The 23304-nt window shown below is 48.2% G+C and overlaps 1 protein-coding gene across 3 annotated transcripts in view; it reads right to left on the reverse strand.

Annotated features, from left to right (window-relative positions):
• foxp4 (forkhead box P4) overlaps window positions 1-23304 on the reverse strand; it is a 73506-nt gene that overhangs the window by 22950 nt on the left and 27252 nt on the right. For 2 of the 3 annotated variants that reach the window (XM_029826057.1, XM_029826058.1), the window contains exons 2-4: window positions 21687-21866; window positions 9060-9146; window positions 1460-1582 (exon numbers count right to left, since the gene is read on the reverse strand). In XM_029826057.1, coding sequence (XP_029681917.1) covers window positions 1460-1582; window positions 9060-9146; window positions 21687-21857 — 381 coding nt within the window. In that variant the 5' untranslated portion in view covers window positions 21858-21866. Of the gene's footprint in view, window positions 1-1459; window positions 1583-9059; window positions 9147-11727; window positions 11789-21686; window positions 21867-23304 lie in introns of those variants that run through there. The other variant, XM_029826059.1, reaches the window with a different exon arrangement.

A 23304-nucleotide genomic window follows, 5' to 3' on the forward strand; every position in this document is an offset into this window, starting at 1 on the left:
CATTTCCAATATCAATCTTATCACAGCCATAACTTACATTTTGCATAATTCACTGTTCTTTTGTACTATGACGTCCCTCCTTGTCCTTAATTTATTTTAAATACGGGACTCATTCTTTCCTCACAGCTCTTTTTTTCCATCTGTCTTTCCTCCCTTTTATCACTCCTTAGGCGGAGTTAATCTCTTTTTTCCGCGTCACTAGCGCTGATCGCCTCCTCATCACGCAGACAAATGCGTACGCGAGCGCACACGCGCGCACCCATACATGGCTGGAGAGTGGTGAGTTGAGGGAATAATTAAGTGATAATTAAGGTCTTTTTAATGATTTGATTCAGTGGCTCCGTGCATTAAGACTATGTATAAGTGAGGCACTCACCTCTCCAGCCTATTACTGTGACCTTGACTTTAGTGAACACGCTAAGAAAGAGAGGCGCAGCAGCTTGAGCAAAAGTAAAGGTTACTGGGACCTTAAAGGTTAAAACGCCTACATGCAAATTCACAGGGGTGCGTCTACAAACACACAACTGCTGTGTAGCACTGGCCCGTGAACCCCTTTCTCACACACCCATACGCTGTACTGTATCGCCATGGGAATATGAAATTTAATGCTTCAGCGACTGATGCGTTGCTAGATTGTTCTGTGTGTGTGTCAGTGTGTGCATGTGTAAAAGTGCCTGAATTGCAGATATACACTGAGACTCAGGCCATAGTGTGCTTAATTAAGTGGGAGAACAGTGTTAAACTCAGTGGTTTTAATGGAGGCACGGTGGTGCGCGTGTGTGCGAGCGTGCATTATCAACCTTCATCCCCCATCTGCAGGTTCACTGTTAAAAAAGGGGCTGCGGAAGAGGTTCTTAACCATCCGCACATCTGTTTCCAGAAATACGGAATATTTCCATTAGATAGGTGTTGTCAGGTCTTCCTTCCTGAAGCTACTGTTCCTCATATACTCCTCCTTGTCAGGCCTTGCCTGACTGACTCGCCATCTTCCACTCTCTTAATAATCCTCTTAACAGCCTTTACAAGGCAGCTTGTATATTTGCTGTGTGTAGGTGTGTGTGGGGGGGCGCATAAGTTGGTGTGACTGAGCACTCGACTGATCCGTTGGAGATAAAGAGTGTTTATTGGTTTGTGTTGACATGGAAACCTCTACATCACCTGACCAGCATCAGCACACACACCTCTGAATGGCTGTAATTCACCGTGGAGTGGCTGCAAGTGCGCCTGTGTGAGTGTGTGAGGGCGTGCGCATGTACACGCGAGCCTCATCCTACCAACAATGCAAACGTGTGCATGAGTGAATGTGTGAGGAGTGTGTGTTTATCTTGAAAGATCTCTGAATAGGAATATCACACCCTATGTGTGTCAGCACCTACAGCACTAAAACACACCCAGACATGCTGCAGTGGGACTGGGACCAGCTTGTGTGTGTGTGAGAGTGTGTGTGTGTGTGTGTTACCTGCTGTAGCATTAGAGCTTGCTGCTGCTGTAGCAGGGCTTGGAGTTGAGGGGGAGACAGAATCTGTTGCATCTGCTGAGGAGTGATCATCTGTGGGCTCATCATAGCCATGGACACGGGGACCTGGAGGGGGCACACGCCATTTATAGTTACACTGACAAACTGACCAGTTAAAACCAGTTTAGACTGGCAAAGGTAACATTTCATATTCTCTGCTGTGACTCATTTCAAGAAAAATGTAAAAAAAAAAAAAAAAAACCCAACAGCAACAAAAAAACTTATTTACAGAACAAAGGCAGAAATTGTAAAATTAATGGCAATTTCAGTGACACCGCGCAGAAAAAAGAGCGATATGTAATCTCCTTATATGATAATATATCTTATCTGCTTTCATAAACACACGATTAGGACTTTCTCCGAATCTCTTTCCACGCAGACAATCCTGGCTAACAAGAAAGGCACAACAATGTGGCTATCTGATGAGATAAAGATCTCATCACACAGAGCTGCTGGCGGGCGAACGCAGAGAGAGACACACACGGAGGAAAGAAGTGATTCCTTGCTGAATGTGGCGTGCAAGCACTCCTAAACACGCACTGACCACGGAGATGTGCAGAGATGCTAATCTGACGGCAAAACACAGAAAAACGGCAACGAGTTAACCACAAAAACCTGAAGCTGGGACTCCGTGTGCATAAAGGCATATAAGAAGATCCTGCTGATAAGGCGCTCTGCTGTTTATTAATTAATTAAAGAAAGTGGAAGAAAACAGGGGCAGCGAAAGAGGAAGCAGCACTGGTGACGGGGAGACATCTATAAATAAGACTGAGGAGGAGATTCTTTCCACTGGCAATCCTACAAACACCATCTTGGCCGTCATAAAAGGCACATTATCACCCCTCAAACTGGTCATTTACCCCTATTCAAAGCTCAAACTGTGTGTGTGTGTGTGTGTGTGTGTGTGTGTGTGTGATGTCTCAGCAGCTCTTCTGCACCGAGACCTGAGGGGATGACCGTGGCGGAGGGGTTGGGGTTGGTGGGCCATGGCGCGCGAGGTGGGGGCGGCGTTGGCTGCCGCCTGGCGCCGTGCCAGCGTGCCCCCACCGCCGGGCCTTGTCAGTCTAAGCTGCCAAATGAAAAGCTGTAATTAATTGCTCTTGTGCATCCCATTCTCCCCCTCTGACAACTCATACATTCTATTTTATACACACCGCCATTGACATTTTCCAGTCGCAGGCGTAATAATTACTGGAGTTATAGCACCTTTCGGCGTGTTGGCTGACGCTTTGATGCCGGTGTGTGCGCGCACAGGCGTGCATGTACGCATGTGTTTAAGGCTGAATGTGCGTCTGTGGCAGGCTGAATGCTGAGTAGTTAAGATTTGACGCCATTAATTGCCCCTATAATCTAATATCACAAAGCGTGGTGATTATGGGGCATGCGTTGCCACCGCCATACGACACCGCCAGTCTGAGAGCGCCGCCGCAAAACAAAAGCCTCACCATTAGCGATTTGACGGGCCAGGACAAAGGCGCCTCACAATGCAGAATTATATTTTCATTCGGCTTTGTCTCTCCTGGTGAATGATTTCTCCCCTTTCATTGGACTGTGAATAGGGAGAGGCTGAAAAGCCGGGCGATTTGAAGTCAGCCATTTATTAAATCCATTTAATTTTTCCCCCTGCTGTCGACCCTTTTTTACCCTCCATATTGCATGTTAATTTAAAAGAGAGAGATGCGTGGTAGATTAGCGGTTGAGGTAAAGCTGGCGAGAGAGCAGAAAGAGCGGAGAAGGAAGGATCCACTCACAGGAAGACAGAAAAGAAGTGAAGGAAGGATGAGAGATAAAAGGAAACAATGGCTGCTGAATAGAAATATAAGGGGACAGTGTCAGGAGGAGAATGGGGCCGCATTGGTTTTTGTCTAACGAGAGCTTAAAGCGATGGAGTAAAAGTGAAAGTCACCTGTATTGCTACGTACAATACTTCCACTTTTCTGTCAGGGAACGCTTTCTTTGTCCATTTTCCAAATAAAGAGACCCACAGAAGCATAATAATTGGGAATAAAGGGTCATAGTTCACACTTTGTGGTGGAGACGTTTAAAATCTGGATTAGCAGGAAAACATTTTCCTGTGGTCTTTTATATAATCTGCCAATAAATGCAATGGAAAAGTGAAGTTCGAGAATCATTGTCAATTGGATTAAGAAGAATATTGGCAGAAGTATGAAAAGAAAAAAGACCTCAATAAAATGTACTTAGTCACGTGTTGTTAGTGGCGACGTGAGCGTGAGCGGCAACAAACACACGTTAGCAGGTGTGTGATACATGTAAAGTTGTGCAACTAATAAAAAGGCCTGAACGGTCACTTCTGTCATTAACATGCAAGAAACAGTCACATGTGAGCTCACACACACACACACACACACACACACACACACACACTGCTGAGGGTCGGTGGCTGACAGAGGTCAACTCCTGTCTTGAAGAGAGGGAGCTGAGGGAGGCGAAGAGAAGCGAGACACAGCCTTGTCGTTTACAGAGAGTGGAGGAGTAATTAGAGGGCTTGTTTGAAGAGGGAGTTTAACTGATTAACAAAGGAAGAGAGGGAGCGCCCTGAAGATGGGAAGGAGAGAGGAGGAGAAAGGCATGGGCTCCCAGAGGAGCACCGGCAGAGGAGGAAGGGGGGAGAGAACTTGCATTTCAATGAGGCTGGATCCCTCTCTCCTCTCCTCCCTTGATGACTTTTCATTCTAACGAGAAGGAAAGCCCCGTTTTCCATCTCAGATGAGACCTCGGAAACAGAGGAAGGAAGGAGCGTGATATTAAACCAGGCTGCAGCCGGGGGAATCGGCCGGCTGCAGCTCTGAGAGGATGCGTAAATGTCCGCACCCACTCTCATTTAGGTGTGAACTTTGGATTCACCCCCCCGGCACAGCTCCTTTTTTCTAAAATGAAAATTATTATTTAAACCGCAAATAAACCCGTCTCCAAACTCAAACATCCAAAGAATATGAGGACTACTTTGGTGGGTTTTTTTTTTCCTGTCCTGCTTTGATAAAGCAAACACACTGCAAACAGACTGTCGCTTAAAGTGAGTGTAACTATTTGTGTGTGTGTGTGTGTGTGTGTGAGAGAGAGAGAGAGAGAGAGAGAGAGAGAGAGAGAGAGAGAGAGAGAGAGAGAGAGAGAGAGAGAGAGAGGCTATAATCAGAATCTAAACAGGCTCTCTCTAAATGATGCCGACCCTGCCTCTGGGTCTACGGGGACACACAGGAGAGAGGGATAATTGAAAAAATGACAGTGGACAAGGCAGGAAAGACGGGAGAGAGGAGGGAGGGGGACCTCCTCCCCCTCGCCTGGCAGGAGCAAACCCCAGCGCTGTTTATCCCTGTCAGTGAGCATTACAACCCCACTGTAGATGAGATGTCCCTCAGACACACACACACACACACACATACACACACACACAAACGTGCACACACACCTGGGCTTTAACATTTAATCTTTTAATTTACCACAAAAATGCATCTAATGTTTTAATCCCTTTAAAGACAAATCCTTTTTTCTTCATTTCAGTGGGAAAAAGAGTGGAATCTGGGCTCTTTCCGTGCACGTGGACACCTGTCTGACACCCACCTGCCCACCTGCAGTTACCCATGAGCCTCTGACCGACAACAGACGGCGCGGCGCTTTAAAGGCTGCGGTAAAACGCCCGTTTCTCTGTTTATTCGGCAGCTACGGTGGCTATCATCCACTGCTCCTGTGTATCATGAGGGTGTGGGGACAGTGTGTGTGTGTTGGGGAGGGGGGCACTCTGAGAAGGACCGGAGGAGAAAAGCATTTGAAAGAAAAAAGAGAAATATAAGGAGCGCCCACTGTGCTGAGAGCGTTGTTTGGAGCTCAGGGCCAGGCCTCCACTGGAAGTAAAAAGGGCCCCATTGTATGTGGTGAGTACCCCTCCTCCAGCTAATCTGAAGCAGGGCTGGGGGCCATATTACTCAGGGGAGAACTGATGGGTAAAATTTAGTTTAGCCTCAATGTTTCTGCTGATTGTTGTTTCTGTCTACAGCCCGTGTGCGAGCAGAAGACCGCTCTTTGGCATCTGCAGCCTATTTAAACCAACGTGGCTCCATAATGCACGGAGCTATCGGGATTTTGCACAAACCATGAGCGCAGCTGCAGAGTATCATATGGCCACAAATGGACAACGTTTTAGGCAACTGGATGTTTGACTCTGTCTCTTCTAGTTTGACGGGTTTAAGTGGGGGGTTTAAATGGTTTAAGATTGAAACTTTAAACAGATTTGGTGTTGCTAGCCGGCTTCTCCACAAACACGGGGATGCGCGCACAGATGAGTGGAGGAGGTGAGAGGACAGCAGAGGGAATAGAGAGAACGTGTCCCCTCATGTCCCCGCAGAACAGTCAGCTCTTCCTGACAGGGGCCAGACAAATGAAAACTGAAAAAAACTTCAGATAGGACAGTAAAAGACCAGTAAGTTCAAGTGGAAAATCCCCCCAACACACACACACACACACACACACACACACACACACACACACATGCATACTCTTTCCTTTCCTCTCCCCTCCTCCCTCCATCTAACGCCTGAGTGCTCCAGAATAAAAATGACAACACTTTCCCAGAAACACACACATACACACACACACACACACACGGCGCATTTCATTGGGAAGTGTGAGCGGCCGTTATCGACCATATTTCATTACTGATTTCACTCATGTTTCAAATCACAAAATAAGAGTTTCGTGCTTCAGTGATCAGACCCAAACCTCTCCTCCGTCTGTCCAGACCTCAGCCCAGAGCAACGCCATTCCGCTGGGCTTCCCAACCTCCTCCTGCAGCTCTGACAAACTGTCAGGACCCCATACCACTGTAGCCACGCATGTGTGTGTGTGTGTGTGTGTGTGTGTGTGTGTGCGCGTGCCCCAATTCCCTCTACATCAAATAAAGTGCCAACTAAGCACTTTCAGTGAGTGGACAAAAGGAGAGCTTTGGGGGAACGAGTGTTAAAAAGAGAAAGAAGAGAACGGGAACGCCTTCAATTCCACGGACATATTTTTGTTGATGAGCTGAAGGTCCTGACCCCTGCCTCAGAACTGGGCTCAGAGGCGTCGCTGGTCCAACGACGGCAGCAGAGCTTTAACAAAAACTGCTGAGCTGAGCAGGAAACACTGATGAAAAGTCCACTGAAACCCAATCTCCGTTTTAAGGCCGATGCGACTCGGTTTCTTCCCTGTGTTTGTGTTCCGCGTCTCCCAGCTCTCCCTCTCCATCCCAATATGGCAGCCCTCTCTGGGGAGCACAGAGCCAAGCTAATTAACATATCTATAATGAGTCTTTTCAATTTTTTTTCTAATTAAACGAGCTCCTCAATAATACATGAAAACAGGACACGCCGCTATTCAGTTACATACGTGTGGGCCGCGGCCAAGCACGTGCCTCCGTCTGTATGTGTGCACGCCAAATGGCACCGTGTTAAGTGTGCCAGCCGCGCGGCTGCCAAGTGGGGGTGCATGTGCCCACCCAGGGTCTGAGAATGTGGCAAGTGTGTCTATTGTAGCCAAGGCCTCAAAGGCTACCTACCGTGGTGGGTAATCCGGCAAATTACCGCCACTCTGTGCCAACCAGCTCATTTAGATGCTCAAGTGGCCCAATAACGGTGAACGCCGACGACTCTGGGCGGATTATGGACGATCGTTCTGTTCTGATATTTGGACGTTTTCACCAACAGCTGCAAATTCATTGAGTATAATCTTTTTTTTTCTCCCAGCAATAGCCTGTCAGAGATTTGAGCTTTTGTTGAGGCCCTTGCACACACACACACACACACACACACGCACACACCCAGATTGATACAATCTCATGCAGTCAGTCACACACAGAGACGTCTCTGAACAACCAATCAAAAAGCAGATATAATCTGAGTTTCTTTTGCTCTCTGCTCAGATACTCGCCTCCATTATAAATAAAGAAAAGAACAGAAATATGATGGGAAGGGGTGAGACAGTGGGGAGCAGGGGGGGGCAAGGCTTGTCTGGAGAAGTCAAAGCACAGATCGAGGTCTTCCTCTGGCTCTTTCTGTATGCCTCTGTCATTCTCCCTCAGAAGGAAGGGAAAAATCTAATTATCGAGCTCCTAAAGATCTCATTATTGGCGGAGCTTCATTTGCATGTGTGAGAGCAGCCCAGCAGGAGCCAACCTGAGGACAGCCATTTTGCTCCTGGTGTCAGTCAGGCGGTCCCCGTCTGTGGAAGTGTTCCAGCTGAAGGTCTGCTTTTACTCATCCTGCTCATGATTGCTTCGGTGCCCTCGCTCCAATTTTTAAAATGACCATAAAGCTCTAAATTGCAATAATTGAGTGGGTTCTCTGTGCCATGTGACCTGCAGGCTCTGATGCACAACTCGAATGTTGCTGCTCCACACAGGTAACCATTTGTGTTTTATCTGTGTTTCTGAACGAAAGCACACAAACGCATCAAAGTGACTATGCGAGTTATCCGGGTGTGTGTTTCCATGTGAGTTGACAGCTCAGTCAACAGAGATGTAGCGCTGATGCCCTGGAGAGTACAGAGAGGCTAGCTGGGGCACACACCAACAAACAAGACGAGGAGGGAGGGAACGGAGGCGAGGGAGTGAGTGTGTGTGTTTGTGTGTGTGTGTTTGTGTGCGCCTGTGTCCGTGACAGCGAGGGTAAGCAAGGAAACTTCCCTGATGTAAAACTGTAAATCAGTAAAGTCAGCTGACCTGTGTTTGACCCCATTCAGCAGAGAATAGTGTCAGAATTCCCGTTGTTGGTATTCACAGATGTAGATTCTGTCCAATGACAAACGCACAACACGTTTTCACGCTCCTCTGCACTTAGGTTTCTACTCTCAGACATTTAGATCATATTAAAATCCCAGGTTCCTACAAATCAGTAGTAATTAAAGGAGGCTTGTGTTGTGTTACATCGGAATAATCCCACTTTGGACCGTTCCCACATTTGGAGACTTGAATGTGTGTGTACCTTCCAGCAAAGATACACACAGAATACACTCTGAGGCTTCTGCTGCAGATGCTGCTCCATAGTTGAGCTCCAGGAAACATCAATTATCTCACCAGTTAGCGAAAGTTTGGATTCTTCAGTTAGCTGCTAACCGCTCGCATCTGCTTCAAATCAGCTGTCTGTAGCACATGTTGCTACCAAACGTGGCGGCCCCGGTACGTGGTTCTACCTTCATGGCCCAACTTCCTGACGAAACAACAACGGCAGACCCCACGTCTGCCTCTTTCCAGCACGTTCCGTAATTGCGAAGACGCCTTTTCGTGTTTGTTAATTCACAGACGCTGATTAGAATAAGTGCTGTCTGTGTATTTGTGGTCTTTCAGAGGTCATCCTGCCATCTGTTTACGCCCACTGCCGGTGCACGACGGACCCAGCCCGACACGCCAATTACCAAAAACATTACAACACAAACACGCGCAGGCAGAAAAAACTGGTAATGAAAAAAAAGCAACGTTCAGAAATCATGATTATATCAGAGATGGCGAAGCTCGGTGCTTGCATGAGAGTGCACGGGCAGTTTTGTGTGCTCTGACCTGCACTGGGCTCTGTTTGAGCTCATTGCCTGGGGAGTTGAGTCCGGAGGCCTGCTGGAGGAGGAACTGTCTGGCTGCCTGGAGTGCCTGCAAGAAGGACAGATTAGGTTGAATAGATGCTCTCTCTCTCTCTCTCTCTCTCTCACACACACACACACACACAGAGAGACACACACACACACACACACACACTGGTATCTCTGGTAATCGGTTCTGGTATCCCAAAAACTTTCACTTTCCAATCTCTGACCATCTCCTCTTTCCAGTCTTTGTTTCCCTGCCCTGCCTCCCTCTGCTTCCTCCCCCTTTTCCTCCCTCCCTCTTTTCCAAGCAAAGCGGGTTTTCCACATCCTCTGAGGCAGAAGTGTGTCAGCAAATCTTCATGTGTGTCATGTGTTTGTGTGTGTGTGTCAGAGGGATGTAAGAAACCGTTTGCTCTGATGTGCCCTGGAGAGTTCTGAATAACCACCACCCACCTCTTCATTCCTCCTACTCTTTCCATGTCTCCCCTTTCTTCCCTCCAGTGCTGTCCATTCAAACCAGTGATACCATTACTCTCCCAGATCTCTGTCTCCACTCCTCTGTGATGCCCTTGATGATTGCCAATTCCACTTTCGGATGCAGCAACCCCAGACAACCCCCCCCCCCCCCCCCCCCATCGTCAGTGATCGTAATAAAACTGCATAAACAAATTTGAAGTTCCTGAGGATGAGACATTTGCTCTGGAATGTCTGAACTGGTTCTTAAACAAAACAAGAAAACACCCATGTCAAAACACAAGGTTGCCTTGCGCGCATGCACACACACACACACACACACACACACACACACACACACACACACACACACACAAACTCACACACACACAAACTCACACACAAACTCACACACACACGACAGGGTTAGAGAGCGGGATGCACATTTGCTTCCTCTGACTCAAAGGGGAAAGGTTCTTTAGTAAATATTGATTTATGAAAGTGTGTGTGTGTGTGTGTGTGTGCGCACGCGCGCGCGCTTGCACATGTTTTTGCCACCACAAATTAACGGCCAGAATAAAGGATGTTCTTTCTCAACCCTGCAGCTCCAGAAAATCGGAACTCCCGCATTGTTTCACAACGGCGTGAAACTGTGAGGCCGTGATACAACACACACTGCGTATCGTCACGGGTTGAATACACTGTCATATTAGGATCTCTGCTGCGTCGAATAATGTTTAATTTCAAACGCAGTCTGGCACGATTAGAGGGAGACGGAGAGCGGAGAGAAGTTTCTGTGCGGTGATGAAAACCATCTGTATCAGGCACACTTGCTACTTTGTCGAGACCGCAATTAAAACACACACTCACATGGACATGGCTTTTAAATTACAGCACACACACAAACACACACACACACACATGCGCGCGCGTTTTAACACTTCAACAGAAAACTTAGCAACCCCCTTCCATTTTACTGCTTGACCACAGCCTTAAAGCAGACAGACACACACATGTACACGTACAGACACACACACCGTGAAGGCTCACACACAAAAAAAACATAACCGCCCAGTTTGTTGGCATGTGGTGTGAATTATTCCTTGAACACCCTGTCTGCCTAAGAGCCTGTGTGTGTGTGAGCCTGTGTGTGTGTGCTTGTGTGTGTGTTTGAATGCATGTGTGTTGGCAGGCGTTGGAGAGGCATGTCTGGCAACAATAAGGGACAATTCCACCCAAATTACCACCCTGATTACCACTATATTAAAGAGCCATTTATGGCTTTCATAAACCCTACGACCAAGCAGAGGTGATGCCTGTCTCCTCTGCTAGGCCTCGTTCGTGGACGCAGGTGTTGCAACCAGACAGCCAGCGGACGTGCACGTGGCAATAAACATCCCAAAAGTTGTCCTGTGTGTTAACAGCAACTGTTACTTCACACCGAACTTTCCAGTTATGTCTGGTTTTTCTTTTACGCAATAAAAGACAGTAACAGAAATCCTTCCTATATGTGGAATCGCGGGAATCCGGTGAAAGTGGCCGTGCAGCCGTTCCCGCGGATCACGTCTGATTTACTTTAGAGGAAAAGTTCAAGTCAGAGGTGAAAATAACTTAGACGGACTGCAAACAGACCTCTAAAGTGGAGAGCTGTTAAAACAAATCCTCCTTGTTTTCTCTGGTGAGGAGCATGTCAGCACAAGTCAAATTTCATTTATTGAATGCAAAATCATAAATCACCGTCCGCCTCGGGGGGCTCCTAAATTCGCAGAACACACAACACCATCTGTCCTTCATCCCCGATAAGAAACGCAGTAAAGTGTGTTTTAAAGTGGAGAAGAATGGACGGAATCCTCCTCCCTATAAGGCTAATCAAATTTGTGTAATACCTAAACACCGAGGCTCTGTTCCATTTGTCTCATAAGTATTTTGTATTTGGAGAATCGTTCCACACTGACTGATAATGAAGCAGCGTTCACTGTCCCAAAAGCTGAAGCTCGGCTTCATGAATAAATAATTCAACAGTTCATTTATTTATGTATTAACTTCCATTCTGTAATAACCATTAGTGGAATGAAATGGAAGCACTGTAATTGTACCAAAACACACGCGCATGTGGGCATACACACACCCCCAACACACACACACACACACCCCCAACACACACACACACACACACACACACACACACACACCTATTCGCTCCATTGTCCAAAAGTGCTTCTCTTCTTGACCTTTCTCCTTCAATCCGTTGCATGTACCCTCCACGACTTCTTCTCTAGGTGACCTGGGCGAGCAAGGGAATTGTTCAGATTGCCCCGCTCTCCTGCCCCCCCCCCACCAACCGCTCACCCGCCCTCCCACCCACCAGCACGTCAGCTCCTCCTAGAAGCCTCCAAACTCAACTCTGCTCTCCCCCTGTGGCATTCTTAGGGAGCACTGCACCTTTAAAGAAAATATGAGGGAGGCCTAAGAGGGAGGCCCAACAACAGAGTCTTTGTGCTGCTGCCGAGCACATCACACACACACAGACGTACACACATGCACACGCACACAAACATGCATACATGTACACATCAGTGGTGTCAGACAGGTTTTATTAGAGTGAGAGAGGGAGAAGGGGGAGGAGGAAGGGGAAGGAAGGGTGAGGAGGTCATTGCTCAGCTTGGAGGCCGGTGTGTGTGTGTGTGTGTGTGTGTATGTGTGTGTGTGTGTGTACGTGTGAGTTCTTCTAACTTGTCATCGCTCCCCTTTGTAAATCATCGCCTCTGACAGTCTTTAATAACAGAGCATTTTTAAATTCATCAGGGTTACTCTCTCTCTCTCTCTCACACACACACACACACACACAGACAAATGAGCTTTTAGTTTTTGTCCGCAGCACATTCTGAAAATATGGTCAAAAACTCCAAACCTTTCAAAAGGATCAGGGATCCCACAGCAGCAAAATGTGTGACAAGATCTCAGTGTTTGTTTGTTTGTTGTTCCCGTTTATTGATGCTTATTCATTCGTTCTATTCATTTATGTAAAAGACTCCACCGTGTTGCAACTGTTCACAGAGATATGTGTGTGGGTGCTTTTGTGTGTGTGTGCGTGTGTGTGTGTGTGTGTGTGTGTGTGTGTGTGTGCGCGCGCACACGCCGGGCTCAGGTTGCTAAAGCAAACAGGTCTGTGTGTGATGAATCTGGCCTCTAATCCTCCCAGCATGTTTGGGTGAGACAGGGAGACGGAACGCAGGAATAAGCAAAGAAATATAAACAGAGACACATTAGAAAAATGGAAGGGGGGGTGGGGGGGTGGGGGGGGGGTAAAGGGAGACAGCGAGACAGGTGGGTACCATATGTTGGAGTAGTCCATCAGCACAGACTGAGGTCCATTGTTGACGGCCAAAACGAAACAAACCGGTCCTGCTCCCCCCCCCCCCCCCCCCCCCCCCCCCCATAGATAAACAGCCCCCGGGGCAGACAGTGGGCTGTCCTTGAGGTAGGAGGGGGAGGAGGAGGGGGGCTAGAAAGGGCAAGGGGAAGGCAGGTGGTATCAGATTTCCCTGCTCTTAGACCCGAAAGAAGCAAAAAAAAAAGCTGAGAGAGAAACAGGCGTGAGGGTGAGAAGCTCGTTGTTTCTTCTGTCCGGGACTAAGCTAACCCAGGACCCCCCCCCCCCCCCAGTTTGTAAAAAAAAACCTTTTCTCTAACAGGAAAGAGGAGGCGTAGACAGACGCAGGTTGAGGACAAAGTCACACTTGGCTGCCTCTCTTGTCTGCACACTTCCTGATTTTGTCTCAGCGAGAGGGATCAGCCACAGGTGGAGGCAGCGGATCTCTCGGATCCACCGGTGGAGCTGAGGAGCTGATGCTCCCGTCCTTCTCACCAGGAACCCCCGGATAAACTCAGCTCCGACTTGAAATCCCCTCTTTACGGCCTTGCGCAGCCGCTAATCTGTGGCGCTGAATTTGGTTTCCAGCTCCGCGACATGTGTTGGGTCCATCACGGCATCGGCGCTGGTCCGTTCCTACAAGCAGCTCAAACCGCAGGAACTATTCTGAGCAGGACGTGGACGACGGCTCCAGACCTGCGAGCGCAACTGATCAGAATCCGGGAGGGGAAGAAAAAAGGGGTGACAAAAACCAAAGACAGTGTTTATGGAGGAGATTCTGGGTGAAACCTAAACAAGTCACGGCTCCACGTAGAACAAATAATCCGCCCTGCCCACATTTGCCCATCCGGCCTTTCACATGAGGCTGGTTTTAGAACCGCGCAGTCCACGCTGTTTCCTTGGACGTCTATTTTGAAGTTCAACTGTGGAAACATTTGCCATTGGCTCGTCGCTTCTCACGCTTTCCTGACCAAACGTTTGAATTCTCGGGGGTTTGTCCCGAAGGATGGAGCCGTGCTCAGAAAAAGACCGCTCGGCAACACAAAGTGGGAGTAACTCGACCCCAAACCCGGAGCCTTCCTACGTCTCCTTTGCTGCGAAGGCCTCGTTACAGCTGCGGCAGACCCTCGGAACTCAAACGCATCACCGTCACTCTGCAGGAAGAACAGTCTCGTTTCTGTCTAAGTCGCCCGATCATCTCGCCTTCACTCGCTCCTCCGGGTAATAAACCTCCCAAGCGTTTAGCTGCTGCGTCTCCAAGTGCTCCGTCTCTCTTTTCCCCACAAATCTGTTGTCCACATTGTTGTTTCTTATATGTGTGATAAATTATGAGAGCAGATATGAGAAACTTTAGATAGATTACTCAGGCCAATGGAAAACAAATCTGAATGCAGCTGTCGGCCTTATGAGGGGACTGCTGCCCTAGCTTGACTGTCAAACCTATTACCATCGGGGCAGCTGCCAGCCCGGGGTAAGTGGTTAAAGGTAGAGACGCAGGATTACCACATCAATATTCAAGCTAGTGTTACAAGTGGCTTTTGGCTGTCGAACACCCTAAATGAGTCTGCGCCTTTTGGCTTGGATGATTGATAGCATGCTAGCCCGCTGCAGTTGTTAGCCATACATCCAGAGTAAACATATAGGGGTAAAAAGCTGCCTGAGCCAAATCCCGGTTAAATCTACTCAGTTTCACGGTGGGTTACAAATAAATACGGTGTGCCGAATCTTCACCCCTTTCCCCCTGGCTCCTCCTCACATGCTCCTTTACTGGTATTAACCGGGTCTTTCCGGTCCTTTCTGGCCAGCTTTTATGTTTTCTTGCTTATAGCCGTGTGGGCTCTGAAACAGTTGTCCACTAAAGGCCTCGCTGGAAATGTGCGGGACACCTTCGGCGACTCCAGCCAGATGCGATCCCGTTCAACTTTTTAATGCGATGTTTCCGTAATATAAAGGGCAACGATGGAGAGCTGAGGTTTTAAAATGGCTGAAGCGAGCTTCAGTGGGCCCAGACTGACCATTAAAGAGAGGAAAGACCACGTCCAAGAGCCAACGCAATAAAACTCACATACTCGGGGAGAACTTCAAAATATGCCACAGTGTTTGAAAACCACGCTGATTTTAGACGGGGTTTTTTTTCACATCCTACTTTTCATAAAAGGGACCTTTTTTCTGAAGTCCGGCGTTTTCCAGATGGTGCTCTCGGTTCAGAACCGTTTGGAGAAATGAGAAAACCTCTCCCCTTCAAAAATGTCCCTAAACCCATTTAATATTTCTTCTATTGATTCACAGGGGTACAGGCAGGGCCGTAAAACCGGGCTGACTAAATACCCAGAGCTGCTTTATGTCATGACACAATCACATCATTACACACACACACACACACACACGCACACACACACACACACACACACGCTACGAACACACACATGCAAAAATAAAATAAAAAATAAAGAAATCTAAATCTTCCCAAGGGAATGTCGGCTTTTTTCTTTCAGCAGAAGGGGAAAGGACATCAAGAGACAATTTGGGATAATGATGAGGTGACCTGGGACAGAAAAGAGAGAGAAACTCACTTCCAGGATATAAAAGCGGCTCCCGCTGCATTGTTGCCCTCATCTCATCCAGACTGCTAATTGATGGCAAATCGCTCAACAGCAAATTTCCTTCACGCATTCACTCAAACACACACACAACTACATACACAGACACACACACACACACACACACACACACAGGCATCATGCATTATATTCACATATGCAGTTTCCTTGTGGTTTTCATCATAGCTTTTTTGGCAAGAGAGGACAGTCTTGCTCCAGACAGACCCAGCCCACAGCGGAAAACACACACACACACACACACACACACACACACACACACACACACACACACACACGCACACACACAGTACTGAGCTGTCAGCTCCTATAAGGTAGGATAGATGAGTAATTTGGTCAGTATGAAGACAAGGCTACTTAGGTGTTATTTATTCAAACGACTTTGGTGGAGTTTGAGCTGCGTCCGCTTCCCAACACGAGTAATTACGGAGGAGGAGATGCTGTGCAAGGCCTGTCCGTAATGAGGATAGCACTAGCATGGCAACCAGGCCCCGCATATGGAAACTGTTTAACTGGTTTTATTAATAACCAAATGTAACCAATAACACACGCGAGATGCTGCCAGGACCCTGGAAACAGAGGAGAAACACAGACGCAAACAGAGGCTGTCAACCATGTGCATCTACACACATACTGTATACGCACGTGAAAATAAATGCACACACACACACACACACGCCTGTTGGTTAAACAGGAAAACAAGTTTCAAGTCACTGGCCTGTAAAAGTACTGGCCAGACAGCCTGCCTGGGTGGAAATAAAACTCTTTTATGTCTTTGGTTCAGAAGGTTTTTACACCTGGTTGCGGCTGTGCAGAGTGACACACCCGCCCACCAAGCCTTACCACACACACACACACACACACACACACACACACACCGGAAGTGGATAGACACACAGGGGTTGGCTGTATGTAGAGTTCAACTTCTAAACAAGTACGAAAATTTTTAACTTCCCCAAATGAGAAACAGGAGTGGTTCAAAAAGGGGAAACAATGAGATTCTGGGCTTCACCTACTGCTGTAAATGTAATAATACGCCTTTTCTCATTTAACTTTCTAGTCTCACGGCACTAAATGAAAGATTCTTTTTATCAGACCCATTTTGAATCGCTCATTAAAAACATTATCTCACATATAGCCTGTAATCCAAAAGACATTTACAGCCTCATTAATAAAAGCAAATAAATAAATAGAGACAAAAGTGATGTCTTAATGTTGCAGTGTGAATCATTTTGAATTCATGATACTCTTTTTTCATACATACATGGTTCTGATGTTGGAATCGTTTAGTAAAAGACTACAAATCAACATTTTATGTGTCACATTGTTTTGGAAAACTGTACACGACATCCTGTCCCAGCGCCGATGCAGAGAGCCCAGGAAGAAAGGAGCGCTGCATTCCTCCTCACCTCCCTGTTGACTCTTATCTCTTCTTTAAAATGGCTCGCACAAAGAACCAGCTCAGACTAGCTAATTAGCAACACTTAGGCCTCTGCAGCCATTGTGTGTGCGCTGTGTGCGTGTTCGCTGCGCGCACCTCAGACTCTTGACTGTTTCCAGGGAAACTATTCACCCGGCAGCCTTGTCAGCATTCTGTCTGTACTCTTTCTCTCCCTCTCTCTTTCTCTCTCCGTCCATCGTCTGAATGACCAGAGGAAGGAAGGACAACCGCGGCCACGGTAAACAGATGTTCTGACCCGTGCGCTGGCTCGGTTGCACTCGAAACTTTCTCCCTTTGATTTCCCTTTTGATCTTTGTCCCTGAAGAACTCTGAAACGCAGCGTTGGAGGGCACGCATCGATTAAAAGCAGAGGAACAGCACACAGTCACGACCCAGCATCGCTGCCCAGTACTGTAATGAGGTCGTGCGGCTCTACCCACTGACCCTTGACCTCTTAAAAAGCCTTCAGTCAAATCTGAAGGGTGAGGGGCGACAATAGCCCGCTTACAAAATCCAGCAAAAAAGGAGTCTTTCTGTGAAGAAGATGTATGAAGTCAGTGTGTGTATCTACATGTGTGTGTGTTATTTGATGGGTGTAAGTGCTTCCAAACACTCCCATGGCAACCAAACCCAATCTAGCCCCTTCAGGAGGCTGGGGATGTGTGTATATCTCAGTCTCCACAACAGAGACAGGACACACACACACACACACACACACACACACACACACACACACACCTTCCTTGGTATTTTGTCTATTCTTGTCTCTGAGCCTCGTTACTGTTTGGGTCAACCAAGTGTGACTGTCTCCTGCTGGCCTGCTGGACCATGTCCACCGTCCAGGTACTCGTAGCGCGTTTCCATCGATGTGTTGTAGCAAAATCCATCTTTGCTCAATGCCCAAAGGATTGCAGAGATTTTTTTTTTTAAAAAAAGGTGTTCACTGCATGATTTTCTAAACACAAAAAAAAGAAAAATCCCAAAATTCAAGCAAGACAAAGGACGGAGGAAAAATGAGGAAGGTCAAGCAGAAGCTTTATTACGAGGCTGTTCATGAATACACCCCAGCTTCTTAGAATCTGCCAAAAAAAAGAAAATGGAGGAAGGTGTGCATGTATGTGTCTCACTGAACTGAATTACTGCGAGTTCTCTTTTTAGTGTGTGATAACAAAAGTAATATATACATTAAAACCTTTACACATCAATAAAAAAGCAAATACATATGCAGTGGATTCAAGAGTGCAACAGCCAAATGGCAAAAGTGAAAGAAGCCAGATAAAGGAGAGCTATTAGCGCTTTTAAGACTCCTGTAGGAAGTTAGCTTCTATAGGACTCTTTGTAATATTGTGCTAACAGCGGTGGGTGTTCTCTGATGCTAGGCAACAGGACTTGCTCCTCCTCTGTCTCAACCTGACCTTTGATGACCCTCGAACCCTCCTGACCTCGACCATAAAGACGAAGCCCTGGCCCAGAGCGAGGGAAAGCTTTTAGGAGGTGACAGTCCTCAGAGAGAGGCCTGGGACTGATTTACTGGCCCTCGCACACGACGGCCTGACACACACACAGGTTACGGATGCTGACAAGACAGGCGGCAAATGACACCCACACACCTTCTGTGTGGATGCAAGCGAGAGCTTAATGTAATTAAATTAAATCCGACTGTGCTAGCTAATGACAAAATATCTCTTTTCTCAGGCTGCGGCAACGTTGCCTCTGCACCCCTGACCTGAGAGTGAACCCCATTGGAGAGCTGGAGGTCAAAAGAGACATAACTGCCCCAGTGACCAACATTCACCTCCCATAATTTAGCCTGGGATCGTGGACTGGAAGAGTCACGTGTGCTGAACACACCCCACCTCCCTCCACGCAGGCCTTGATTACTCCAGACGGGGGCTAGATAGCTAACAGGAAGCAATACGTTATCTGAATTATCCAGGATCTCTCATCGTTCGTTAGCGCACCCACCAATCTTGGACATCTGTCCGCAAACACCCCCCCCAGCAACTTGCACATGCACGCAAAATGGCTATCTTTCATCCGTGTTTGTATATCTGAGATCTGTATCAGTTTCCCCTGATCTGCAGTCATCACTGTGGCTCCTTAATTACACCCTTCATTAACTCACATCAGCTCTTTGCATGTGTTTAACCGCCTGTGCACGTGCGTGCGCGCGTGAGCGGGGGAGAGAAACAAAGCCTCAGTGTGCGCTCCAGAAAAGGGACGCATCCGGGTAAATATAGATTATGACAAATGGGAGCGGGGGAATGAAGCTCCAAACCAATTTCTGAGACTGCCATTTTCTCAAACAACGTCCCCTTTAGATCTGTGGGGAAGGAAGACGGCTTCAGCCCCCCCTTCGCCACCCCCCCACCTTCTTTTTTCACACAGGACAGGGTTGGAGTCACGAGGGAGCCGGGGAAAAGAACCTTCCTGCCACCATCCTTCTCTATCTCTTCCTTCCTAACTTTCACCAACTATCGTGATGGCTGGAAGGCCGTTAACTGAGGGCGAAGGGGGAAAAGGGAGACGGGGGCTAATGGGGACGGGGGGACGGGGGACGGGGGACGGGGGGGTGCTGAGCAAATGACTCACATCTGCAAAAAAAGAGACAAAACAAACAAAAAATGGGCGGGCGAGATACATAAAGGAGGAACGTGAAGACACCTGGTTCTCGTCAGAGCAGCCTCCACCCAGCCACACACACACACACACACACACACACACACACACACACACACACACACACACTCTCAGGTCTGTTCAGATCCATCCTGCTTAGATTTCTGCTCCGCCATGCATCATTTCCCTTCTGCAACCATGGCCACCACCTTCACCAACACCTTCCACCACACTCCGCCTCTACCTTCCTTTTACTTCAACAACTGCCCTCTTTGTCCGCCCCCTCCCCTCAGTGATGAGGCTGAATCTGCCTTTGCCCCCTCTTCCCTTTCTTTTCTTCCCTTTTTCCTCCCTCTCTACTGCTCTGTACTTTCTGGGGAGGCAGACAGGCCACATTCCAAAGGGAGGCCCAGGCGCCCTTTTCTGACACGTCTCAGCGTTACACCCCTCCCTCACAGCTCTAGAGCTCCTTTCCACCTCCAATGCCCCCCACCCCAAGACACACACCCCCTCCACAATGTAAAGCTCTCCTCTACCTTAGCTTTCTCTAATAATGTACCTCCCATCCCTCATTCAGAAGACAGAGGGAGAAAGAGGACAGAATCGAAAGATGGAGCAGTGCACAGAAGCCAGAGAGAGGCCGGTGGAGGGGGTCCGACAGCAGGAGATGGCTGCGATGCCTCTCGGGTTCCCAAGGGGCTGGAGGAAAATATGGCTTTGTGTTCTGACAACAGCGTGCTGTCAGGACTTCTGAGTGTGTGTCTTTTCTGCTCCAGTGCACACAGGCAGCGGCGTTTAAGCCCCGACGCCGGCCTGCACTGCACCTTCAGGTGAGACGGAAGCGCGGAGGAGAAAAAGGAACGAGGGGAGGGGGAGGTGTATCGGAGGCAGGTTCAGGTTTACACAACGTCTAATATCTCATTTAAAAGTTCCGAACACGGCACGAGCTCGGGTGTGCTGCGTCTGCAGGCGGTTTGGGTGAGGTGTGGGCCGGGGATCTGGAGGAAAGGTTGTGCTTGTCTTTCACGGACCACAGCGGACAGAGGGAAATTGAAGCTCAGTGAGGGAGGAAGAGAAAAAGATGGAGGGAAAGGGAGGTGTAGCTCTGTGGTTTTTAACCCGCTCAAGAGAGGAAATACCAGCACGCACACTCGCACACACAGGTGCAAAAACATTAAGAGCAGAGACGCGTCTGACGGAATAAAGGCCTGCTTTGTATAACTTCAGGTCGGGTGTTTATGTATGTGCGCTTGTGCATGACTGTGTGTCTCTGCGTGCACGTGTGTGTCTTCAGCTGAGGGTTGCTGAGGAAGCAGGGTGAGGATGCAGTCAAGGGGAGGGAGGAGGGAGGAGGGGGAGCAGACCGGCCCCAAGAGCCCGGACTGTTCTTCATTCACCAAAACCTCCTTCACTACCTACGGGAGGGGCGAGGGAAAGGGAGGGCAGTCGCTTCAGCATCGGGGAGGAGACCCGGAATTTCATTTTCCTGCTAGATTTCCTCCAGAGGCAAAACTTTTGGGCAGCCGAGGACCTGCAGTGATGCTGAGGGGAAGTCTTTTACTCTGAAAAGAGCAAGTTTTGGGCAAACGACAGATGAAACCCGTGATGTTTGTGCTGTCAGCTGCATCTTCGACGCTTGTTAAGTTTGGTATCAGTTAGTTTACAGCCGCGTCCTCGTTGTGCATCAGCAGACGTGTCCTGGTGGAATAAGCTGACACGCTGTGACTGCTGGGTAATTAAAGCGCCGACGAGTCTGCCTTGTCAGACTTTTCTGAAATGCAATGTTGACTATTACCAGAGAATGGCTGGGTGTTTGTCATTACATCTGCGCATTATGTAAGCGATGGCCGCGGACATGCTGCACACGGTGCATGGTGTGTGTGTGTGTGTGTGTGCACAGCGTGTGTGCACGGCCCCTAGCCACACGGGTCACAAAAAGGGAGGTGTTGCCCAGCCAGTTTCATAAGTACATAAATGGGTCGATCTGCAAACATTGTGTCAATCATAAGCCTCAATGCGCACACACACACACATACACACACACACACACACACACACGCACACACACACACACACACACACACACACACACACACACACCTGTTGCTGTTGCAGGTGCAGTAAGTCAACCGGACTGATTTCTCCATTGGTGTCTCCCTTGGAGCCACCCTCTCTTCCTCCCCCGCCGTCTGATTGGCTGCTGAGGCTGCTGATTCCGTTCTGGTTGGACGGCGTCGTTCGAATGGTCTCAGAAGCTGATTCCACCATCATCACTGGCACCTAGAGGAGAGGGAGGGGGCACACAATGCACAGATTGAGCACGAGTGACCCGGGCAGAACAAGCTGCTCCCATCAGGGCGACTAAAATAAAATAAACACGTGTGAGGACAGTAAAGTAAATGGTTTATCTTTACTTGTAGGAAAAGGTCTTTTGGTCATGAACCGCCCACACACACAACCAAACATGCCCATGTGGCCACAAATGCAACACCTGAAACAGACACATTTTTGTCTGGATATGAAAGTGCGCCTGGGAGCACACACGTGGATTAAGATCAGATCTGCAGCAAATCTAAACTGACAAGGCTGTTAATACTCGGCAACGTAGTTAAAAACACAGACGTTTCTCCGATAATCAGAGCTGGCGTGTGTGCACGGTGTGAGAGCCACGAGCAGGTTCAGCTTTGACAACGTTCCGTTTGATGCACCTTCATAGGGCTTCTCTAATTAGAGCGTGTTCCCTCCACAAAACCCGACAAAACGAGACGTTCCTGGATGTGTTGTTGTTTTTGAGAAACAATGCCTTGCAAACACACGGGCACATTTGCCATCGTTAGGAGCGCGAGCGTGGGAGAGAGTAGACAGAGAGATACACACACGTGCGCAAAACACACAAAAGGCAGTGAGCATGAGACAGAAATCTTCATACAATCAGGCGGGCTGTGAAGTCTAATGACAAGCTCAATCCTGTCTTTCTGCCTCATCCAGTTTTAGAAATTAACACACAGGGGCGCATGTAGTTTTTAAGGGAAAAGTTCTAATGCTTTTTATTCCAGCTACACAGACTCGGTACACAAATCGACGCTGAGGAATTGTCTGCCAGTGTGTGTGCGTGCTTGTTTTTCAGAGACATATAAGCCATGCCTGCTGGGAATACAATAAAAGGTTTATGTGAGAATCTAACTTTTCTTTTCCTCTGAGGCAAGAGCAGGTGAAGCAGCCTCTGTGTGTGTGTGTGTGTGTGTGTGTGTGGGTGGGTGTGCACGTGTGTGTGTGTGGGTGGGTGTGCACGTGTGTGTGTGTGTGTCTGGACTGACAGCAGATGAGAGTGTGAAAGCGCTGGTGGCCCTGTTAATGGAATGTTACCAGATGGCCGCTGGAGGACAAGGACCTGAGCATATCTGCGTGTGTGCATGTGTGTTTGTTAGTGTGTGTGTGTGTGTGTGTGTGTGAAAGAGAGAGAAATAAAATCAAATATAGACTGCTGCAGGCATGAAGCCACCAAAAAGTGAGTTCAAAAGCATCTCAGGCTCTCTAGTGGTTGGCTGCAGCAACAGAAGAAGCTCCGCCTCCCTCTATTCATTTAAAAAATGGATTTAAGTCAATAAATAAATAAAATGTTAAAGGACTGCGGTCTTCTCCGGCTGATGTAGGATCAGCAAGTTGGTTTTCCTCCTCTTTTCGCTGTAAATTACCAGACATTTGGAGCTCACAGGTG

Source organism: Takifugu rubripes, chromosome 19 (genome assembly GCF_901000725.2).
Source record: "Takifugu rubripes chromosome 19, fTakRub1.2, whole genome shotgun sequence".
Taxonomy (NCBI): domain Eukaryota; kingdom Metazoa; phylum Chordata; class Actinopteri; order Tetraodontiformes; family Tetraodontidae; genus Takifugu; species Takifugu rubripes.